The 9,497-nt window shown below is 37.3% G+C and overlaps 1 protein-coding gene across 2 annotated transcripts in view; it reads left to right on the top strand.

Annotated features, from left to right (window-relative positions):
• LRRCC1 (leucine rich repeat and coiled-coil centrosomal protein 1) overlaps nucleotides 1-9,497 on the top strand; it is a 41,613-nt gene that overhangs the window by 4,955 nt on the left and 27,161 nt on the right. Inside the window, exons 2-7 of one of the 2 annotated variants that reach the window (XM_004697488.2) lie at nucleotides 1,748-1,953; nucleotides 2,244-2,309; nucleotides 4,105-4,272; nucleotides 5,207-5,382; nucleotides 5,483-5,692; nucleotides 8,908-9,101. In XM_004697488.2, the coding sequence (XP_004697545.1) occupies nucleotides 1,748-1,953; nucleotides 2,244-2,309; nucleotides 4,105-4,272; nucleotides 5,207-5,382; nucleotides 5,483-5,692; nucleotides 8,908-9,101 (1,020 nt within the window). The remainder of the gene's footprint in view (nucleotides 1-1,747; nucleotides 1,954-2,243; nucleotides 2,310-4,104; nucleotides 4,273-5,206; nucleotides 5,383-5,482; nucleotides 5,693-8,907; nucleotides 9,102-9,497) is intronic. The other variant, XM_045286414.1, reaches the window with a different exon arrangement.

Below are 9,497 nucleotides of genomic sequence, written 5' to 3'. Positions count from 1 at the left end.
ACCTGATACCAGGGGCTTAAGTGGAGAGCAAATGTTTTGAGAATGATGAGGGCAATGAATGTACAAATGTGCTTTACACAAATGACGTATGTATGGATTGTGATAAGAGTTGTATGAGCCCCTAATAAAACGATTAAAAAATAAATAAAATCAGGGAAAAAATAATTAAATTTTTTTTTTAAAGACTGATCTGCTTCTGAGAGGGCACTGCCTCGAAAACCTTCCGGAGCAGTTTTCCTCTGCATGCCTGGTCACCTTGAGTAGGGATCTTTCCTGACCTCCTTCCAGTCACCTATTTAGAAGCCCTGAGCAATGTGCACTGTAGCTCTGGGTTCAGCTTTCTGCTAGAGAGGTTATAGCCATAAAAGTCACCACTGAGAATGAACGGACGAGTTCTATTATTTTCGTTCCACATTCCAGTTTTGCTCCAAAGGACAAGTCCTTTTTCATTAGCTGTAGTGATAGTAGTAGTAGTAGAGTTTAACTATATCCTGTACTAGAAAGCTATTTGCAGACAGTAAAGAAAGTAGGCTTACTGATCTGAATTTATGAGGGGATTCCCAGCCCCCAAACCAGATGTTATGTGAGGGGATATGCTTTTGGAGTTCCTTCCACCATGTGAGACTTAATCAAGCTTTCTATTTAGAGATTCTGAAAAGATCGCATAACTATGTGACAAAAAAGGCCTGATTTAGGGCGGGGGTGGGAGGGAGACATGACTGGTTTTGCCACCATGACAATGTACCTGTTCATGCAGCCATGTCAGTGTTCCAGTTTTTGGCAAAAAACAGCATACCTGTCCCTCCATGCACCTTACTCACCTGACCTCGCTTTGTGTGACTTCTTTTTGTTTGTGCAAATGAAGAGGGATATGAAAGGACATCAATTTGACAACCTTAAAAGAGGTGAAAAGAAAAACGAGGGTGGTGTTGTCAATTATCCAAACTGATAAATTTGAAAAATGTTTCCAATAATGGAATCACAGATTTGACTAGTATATTAAGTGTAATGGAGAGTACTTTGGAAAGTGATAAGGTTGTTTTGTAAAAAATATTTAAACACACGGTTTTGAAAAAAAATGTTTTTGGTTTTTCTTGAGGGGAAACCCCTCAAATACTTGAGTTCTGCCATAAGACCTTGGACACGTTGCCTAATTCCTTTAACTTCATTATTCTCATTTGTAAAACGAGTAAATAAAGAACTGAGACTCCGGTGACATCATGTGCTCAAGTAACAGCATAGAAGTGAAGTGGAGCGGTAGCATGCAGGTTGGACACTCCAGTTTCAGAGCCTTTACTATTCGTTGATGGGTCTATAGTGCACTGTTCTGTGTGCCCATGAGTTTGCACATAGAAACTAGCCCCACTCAGGTGGGGCTCTTGTTTGGGTCAGACTCACTGCCATCAAGTAGGAACAGAATGGAACTGCTGTGTGTTTCTGAAACCGCAGCTCTTTACAGGAGGACAAAGCCCTGTCTTTTGAGGAGCAGCTGGTGGTTTTCAATTGCTGACTTTGCAGTTAGCAGCCGTGCGTGTAACCACTACACCACCAGGGCTCGTTTCTATAGATGGTCCAAAATTCTGGTTCATATGATATATGTAGCTTGCATTTCAAGCTACCACAAGTAAGAAGTAAGAAGACATTTATCCTACCATGAATTGTAAAGTACATGCTCTTGACTTATTTGTTTGGTGGTGATTTTATCATTTTTAAACTTGTTTTTGATAATATGTATTTTCTTTTATAGCATATCAGAGTTATCTTTAGATTCAGCTCTTCATACCATCAATCTTCGCTGCAATAATATCTCCAAAATAGAAGCGCTTGATCATATTTGGAATTTACAACATTTAGATCTGTCATCTAATCAAATCAGTCAAATCGAAGGGCTAAGCACACTGTCAAATCTATGCACCTTGAATTTATCCTGCAACTTGATCACAAGAGTAGAAGGTTAGTAAGTGATTTTCATGAATATTATGCGTAAGGCAGATTAAATAATTTTCCCTCAGAAAATAGAATATATTAAACTTTTAACTCTGACCCTAAAACTCATTAATGTAATTGTCCCTCCAGAAAAAGTATAAGGGTTATTTTAAGAGGGATTTTTTTTTATATGAAAGTGCTTTCAAACTCCTCAACACCCCCATTCACCAAAAAAATTCTCTATGAAGTAATACTGTAACACTATACTTCACTATAATTAATTGCTTAAATCCTATAAAGGCTTTATTTTGTTTTAGGACTTGAAGAACTAGTCAATCTGACTAGACTGAATTTATCCTATAATCAGATAAACGATCTTAGTGGTAAGTAGAGATATCTCTTTGTTTTCTTTCACATGGTGGGCTAACTCAGCATTTACACCCCCCAATTTTTTTTTTCTTTGACCAAAGGTATCATATGGAGAATATGTTTTTAATCATAATTCTTATTGGTGCCAAAGTCAAGCTAGAGGAATAGAAGCAAAAACTAATCGTAGCAGAAAAAACCTGATGAGAAAGATTCAATTTGGGAGAACAGTGTTTGATCTTAGATACCATATATACTCATGTATAAGCCGAGTTTTCCAGCACATTTTTATGCTGTTTTTGTGGTAAAATTAGGTGCCTCGACTGATATTCAGGCCAGCTTATACCTGAGTGTATACGGTAGTTAATCAGTGTGCTGTTACACAGAGCAGTAGTTTCAGTAGAACTTTCTGCAGTGATGAAATGGCCTTTTTCTGTGCTGTGAAATGCAGTTGTACCTTTTGAGCACTTCAGACGTAGGTATTTCAATTGAGGAACTGGTTTTATATTTTAATAACTATATGTCACTCCGAGCTCTGGGGACATTGTCAGGTAAGTATTGGTCTGGTGAATTCAAGGTCAGAGGTTCAAAACCACCAGCCGCTCTGTGGGAGAAAGATGAAGCTATCTGCTCCCATAAAGATTTACAGCCTCCGTATCAATCAAAAATAGTGTCTGGGGTCTTAAAGGCTTGTAGTCAAACAAACAGCTAGGAGCCAACTAAGTCCACACAGAAGAAGCATATCGGCTTGTGTGATCCAAAGATGACAATTACAAAATTTGAATATAGTGAAGAGGAAAGTATCAGAGCTAAAATTATGAACGCCCAATGTGGAGAAGACTGTGGAGGACAGTGGGAGCCCAAACCCATCTGCAGAGTATCTAGTCAAACGGAGCTGCAAATCTGCACTAGCCAAAGGCAAGAGTCCTGAACAGCCTTACTATCAGTGGTTTCAAGCTGTCGACCTTAAGAGTAAATGCCGTACTACCAGGGCTCTTATGTGAGGCAATTTTCTGTTAAGTGGGGTCACCGTGAGTCAGAAGCAGTTTGGTGGCACTTACTAATACTGGTGGCATAGACGTTACATTTCCAGCTGTGATCTGAAAGGCCAGCAGTTCAAAACCAGCAGCCACTTCTCGGAAGAAAAACTGGGCTTTCTACTCGCATAAGAAGTGATTCACCCGGGCACTTCTACCCTGTCCTATAGGGTCACTATGAATTGGTATCAAGTAGGTCCAGTAGGTAGTTCATAACACAGAGTGGTCAGAGGAAACTTGTTGAAGGAAGTAGCAGAAAGATTAGAAGTATCCGGTCAACTGTGAGGTGGGCCAAGGAGATGTGCCAGGAATCAACGGCATCACTACAAACCTACTGTCTGACTGGTGCTCTAGATGACCTTGTACAAGAAATGTCACCAGGGAACTAAATCAAATGTGTGCTACTGGTATATATTTTTTACTCAACCCAACAGAAGTGATGTGTACTGTATTCTTAGCTAATGTCTGTTAATAATCTTGGGAGAACTTTAAGCTGTTGCTTTATTCATGTTTTCATATAAAAGCACGTATTAGCCTAGGAAGGTGTACTTGCTTTGTTTGAAGAGAAACAGCTCAGGTTTCTCTGGACTAAAGCTTCAAACAGATTTCTTCATGGCTCTGCTCCTACCATATCTGTTAGACGTAGCAGTAGAGAACAAGGTCAAATTAATAGTGCTCCTTTGCCTCTCAAAATATAGCTATAGAAAGTGACTTTTTAATTAGTGACAGGAAAAATTAACGACTGTAGCATCAGAGAATTTATTTCTTTTTGCAGGGTTGATCCCTCTTCATGGAGTTAGGCATAAACTTCGACACATTGACCTACATGGTAATTGTATAGATAGCATTCATCACTTACTTCAGTGTACAATAGGACTGCACTTCCTGACTTATCTTATTTTGGAAAAAAATGGAGATGATAATCCTGTGTGTCATGTGCCAGGTATGAACAATTAATTTAGCATTATTTATAATGGTTAATATTCAAGGCTTCTTTATTTACTGGAATTGGTGTGTATGATCTATTATTTTAGTCTTAAAGCTTTGCAACTTATTATGCATATAGAGAAACATAATTGCAAGTAAAATTATTTTAAGACAAATGAAATTGCTATTAAAAGAAGTCCATAAATCTAACAAGCTAGTAATTTTTTTATTCAGACAGTTTCATAATTAATAAGAGAATTCCTTGGAATTCAATTCTGTCACACTTGAGCACTGTTAGTGAGAATGTGAAAAATAGTTTCATGGTACCTTATAACATGGTACCTTATAACGTTATAAAATATAAATTACTACATGACTCAGCAATTCCATTCCTACAGTACATGCTAAAAAGCCTGGAAAGCAGGGCTTAGGCATATATAGACATCAGTGTTGTTAATCACCATAGCCCAAAAGTGGAAACAACCCAAGTGTCCATCGTAATAAAGAAGACCTACGTGAACATCTTCCTAATGTCCCCCGCGTTCAGCCAGTAGCCATCTGAAGTGAGCAGTGACAGTACCTGACCCTCGTGCCATGTCCTCTTCCGAATCGGCCTGAGTCTCGGGCTGCTCGCCGTCTTAATCATGAGTTGTGCAGGGTTTCAAGGGTTGTGAGGGTGTTTCATTGTACCGATGCTTGAGGGCTCGCTGAGGAAAATCGGGCTTGCTTTTCTACAGATCAACCCGATTTGTGGTTATTCTATACTATGCACATTAAAACGTAACAGAAGATGTTTTTGTTTTCTCTCCAAAGTAAATTGCTACTGGTCTCATGTATTAGTTACATTCTGGGACTAGTTTTATGGCTCCAGTGATATACCTGGTAGCTGATAAGTTGAGTTCTAGAAACAGTTCGTCTTTGTATCTAATGTTTGTGCTTCCATGTTCAAGGTTATAGAGCTATCATTCTCCAGACTTTGCCGCAGCTTAGAATCCTGGATTGCAAGAACATATTTGGTGAACCAGTAAATCTGTCGGAAATAAACGTCTCCCACCTGCAGTGCTTGGAAGGTCTTTTGGATAATTTAGTTTCCTCTGATTGTCCCCTAAATACAAGTGAAGAGGAGGTATGGTTCTTTTTGTTTTTTTCCTAATCTGAGATGCCTTCAAATTTTAATAAATGAATGTAAAGTGAAAATAATACTTTGCCTTGTGTTTGTGTTACAGACCATAGATAGTGTGCCGGTAGTTTCCTCAAACATTGATCAGATAGTTCCCTTGGATCAGTTTGCTTGCACGCCAACAGATACTGCTTTGACGTCCATCGATTCTGTATGTCCGTCTTCAGAGCCGGAGAAAATTAATCATGAAAACGATTTTCAGAATGAGATGAAACTTCTGAAAATAGATGATCAAATTTCACAGCTTCTCACCCAAGTAACTATTTTTTTCTACTTTTCAAAAATTGACAAGTTTGTACAAGAAAAACATTTAAGAAAATGTAAAGTAAAAATTATGTAGGAGCTGACAACTGAAAGCAATTTATGTTGTACCATTAATTTATCTGTATGTATTGTTTTGTTTTATAGAAATAGGATCTTGTTGTAGTTGTAGACAAAGGAAACTTTTAATTACTTTTCATTTCATTACCCAAAAATAGTACAACAATTTTAATGACCATCGATAATTACTGCTATTGCTAGACTTTAAGGATTTTTTGTAGTTTTTGTGCTACCATAAACATTTGAAACTAAATCTTCGTTCACATACATGATTGTTTCTTCAGAATAAATTTTAGAAATAGAATGGAAAACCAATTACTCTTGGAAGACTTGCCTATTGCTAACCTGACCTACACTCCATTACTATAGAGTCAATTCCAACTCACAGCACCTTGTAAGACAGAATGGAATGGCTCCCTAGGGTTTCTGATCATGCAAATCATTACAGGAGCAGACAGCTTCCTATTTCTTCCACAGAGCAGCTGGTGAGTTTGAACAACTAACTCTGCAGTTAGCAGCCCAATGCTTACCCCACAGTGCCACCAGAGCTCCTTAAACCGGCTGTCAAGGTGAACAGGGTCCTACCAGGCTCCTTAGGAGTCTGTATCTGACAAACCAGGTTTTTGTTTTTTATTTTTAATAGTTTTGTTGGCATATACTTCACATAATCATAACCTTTAATCATTCAATCATATTAATATTTGTGCAGTCAACACCACAGTCAATTTCAGAACATTTTCTTCTCATACTCGTTGTTAGCTCCCATTTCCCCCCATCTTCCCTGCCATGCCCCTACCCAGTTACTGTCTCTATAAATCTACCTATCATAGATTTCATGTACAGAAAGTCATACCAAACTTAGACAATCATATGAATATCATATAAAGCAAACAAAAAACCCAACATTGACTAGATAATACATACAAAAACCTTAATCAGAGAAAGCAGAAAATATTTAAAACTGAAACAACTTTGAAATGTGTCAGAAGAAATGTGAACTGTGTCAAATGAAACAACTTTGAAAAATGTCATACCCAGATTATAGGGTATGACATTTTAACTTAGTTATGTCTGCCATAGTAGACTTACAACGCTATCTGTGTGATAGCAAGGCTATTCATAGCCCTCTACTATAGTTAGAGAGAGAGTCACCAGACTTAATCTATGTGGGGACCTTGCAAATGAATTTTGGGCTTCCATTGTTCTGCATAGCCATCTACAAGCCGGGTGTTCACAATTAAGCATTGATACTATTCTCTCCAGATTTTGATTTTATTATTTACAATCCTTGGATCACACAGGTATAAACCAATTTTTATTTCATCAGCTTACTGTTGTCTTCTTTCAAATCTTCATTGTCATTCCTTTGCCATTTTCTGCAGTACTTTCCATAGCTAGTCCATTGCTTTCATTTTCGGCAATTAGACTATCTTGGCCCAATTGTTTTGTTTTCATAATTATCCTGCTTGAAATTTTCACTTAAGCTGCTTGAATCTGTAAATGTATACCTTAAACTTCACTAAGCTGCTTGAATCTTAGATTTTACTCAGTATGAAAATTCTAAGCCATAATTTCTACAGCTATTTTTTCTGCCTAATTCTCTGACTTTTGTCTTATTTAAATGCCAGTTGCACATTATACCTCTTGATACTGTCTCATAATTCCCTGAGATTCTGTTATTTAAAAAAAGTTTTCTGTAATCAAATTGAATAATTACCACTGAACTGTCTTCATGTATCATCTTTCCCTGTTGGTAAGCCCACCCAGTCAGTTTGTACGTCAGATAGTGCAATCTTCAGTTGTAGGGTTTCTGTTTCCGTTGAGTTGGTTCTGTCTCATAGCAGCCCTCTGTACAACAGATGAAAACACTGCCCACGCCTGCTGCATCTTCACAATTGTTTGTAGGTCTAAACCCATGGTTGCAGCCTCCGTATCTGTTCATGTCATTGAGGATTTTCTCCTTTTAGCTGAACTTCCACTTTACTAAGAATGATGTCCTTTCTCCTGATAGCATATCCAGCTCCATGCATATGTACTTTGTTCTCACCATCCTCACATTTATGGATCCTTCTGACTGCACTCCTCCAAGACTGGTCTGTTTGTTCCTTTTTTGTAGTGGTTTGTTGATGTTTTTTTAATTTGCTTGCTTCGTTTTCTTTATCTTTTCATATATTACAGGCATTTTGTTTTATTTCATTGAGTGTAACAAAAACACAAACCAAACCGATTGCCATCAAGTTAATTCTGACGCAAGAGACGCTACAGGACAGAGTAGAACTGCCCCAGAGGATTTCCCAGGCTAACACCTTTGCAGAGGCAGGCTGCCCTGTCTTCTGTGATGCAGCTGGTTGGTTCAAACTCCCAACCTTTAGATGGTAGCTGGGTGCGGGAACATTGAGGGTGTGCTGCATTCATTGTCTGCTTCTTTCAACCTGTGGGTTCTATCAGGTTTAGTTTCTATTTCATTTTATTTTCAACAAGCCACATTTTCTGGTTCTTTATATATAGTGAGTAATTTTGATTCTTTCCTGGACATTGTAAATGTTATGTTGTAGTGATTTGGGCTTTTAGGGATTTGGAGTTCTCATGTATTTCTCCAAAAAGTGGATAATTTTGTTTTAGCAAACATTTAACTTGGTTTCAAGTATTTTTTTTTTAATTTTTCTTATTCTTTAATGAATTGCTTACAATCTACCTTCATATTCTCTTTGAGTTCTCCAGACCTGACTGAGTCTACTTTTTTTTCTGTGTTTTCGACTCCCTGCGTGGTACTAATTATAATCTCCCCTCAGGCTAAATGCTCTAAATATAAATATATCCCCTTGTCTGTTTTTCTGTCAATTCACCTCTAGACTAAGCCTGTTTTTGTTTATTTTGGAAGGCTTTGCGGTAGTTTGATTTTTTTTCTCCCAACCCCTTACCGGGTGTTTTCTGTGGGATGGTCAGACTTACTAGTTAACCTGTACAAGAGTTCACTTGCCCATACCAGAAGAAAATGTTTCCTGTGTTTACTTTAAAACATAAGCAGCTCTATAAGCCCTTAATCTTATTGAAAAGTCATGTTTTAGGAAATTTCTCATATTAAACTTTATGTTGGACTGGTTTATTAACAAACATTGTTTTATTTATTTTTCTTTTTTTTAATTCTAGACATATAAGTCTTTAATAGATAATGTTCCTGAGAAAGAGTTGAGACCAAAAGGAGACCCAGATGTAACTTCTGAAAGTGACACTGGAAACAGAAAAGAAATCAATAGAAAAATTTCTCGAAGATCTAGATTACCATATTATCCGAAAACTGCTCAAGCCATTAGGCATCACAATAGAAACAACCCTTTTATAAGGTATTTAGAAATTCAAGTAAGGCATACAATCAGATGTTAATCTTAGGGCTTCTTCCTCAAAGTTAACTCTTAATATAATTAAGACCAAAGATTTGACTTTGCTGTGCTTCTGGCTCTGCATTGGTCAGTAAGTTCATGCAGTTTTGCCAAGCTTCATATCTATATGGTATATTGTTTTAAAAACATTTTTTAATTATTAAACAAAATTCCACTACATTATTTTACAGTGAGAAATGAGAATGAATCATAGGATTTAGAAATCCTTTCATCTATGTGATTAGCCTTTTCTCTCTTTGGTGAGTAGATAGAGATGAGAAGATGGATCCTAATTAGTTGATACGAAGATTTAGTCAGTGACTACTATCCACGTGGCCAGCAACTCAAACCCGATAATGA

This window comes from Echinops telfairi, unplaced genomic scaffold, assembly GCF_000313985.2.
Source record: "Echinops telfairi isolate 266 unplaced genomic scaffold, ASM31398v2 ScPeMD7_1;HRSCAF=3_0, whole genome shotgun sequence".
Classification (NCBI taxonomy): Eukaryota; Metazoa; Chordata; class Mammalia; order Afrosoricida; family Tenrecidae; genus Echinops; species Echinops telfairi.
This window is presented reverse-complemented; position numbering and strand designations above follow the sequence as displayed.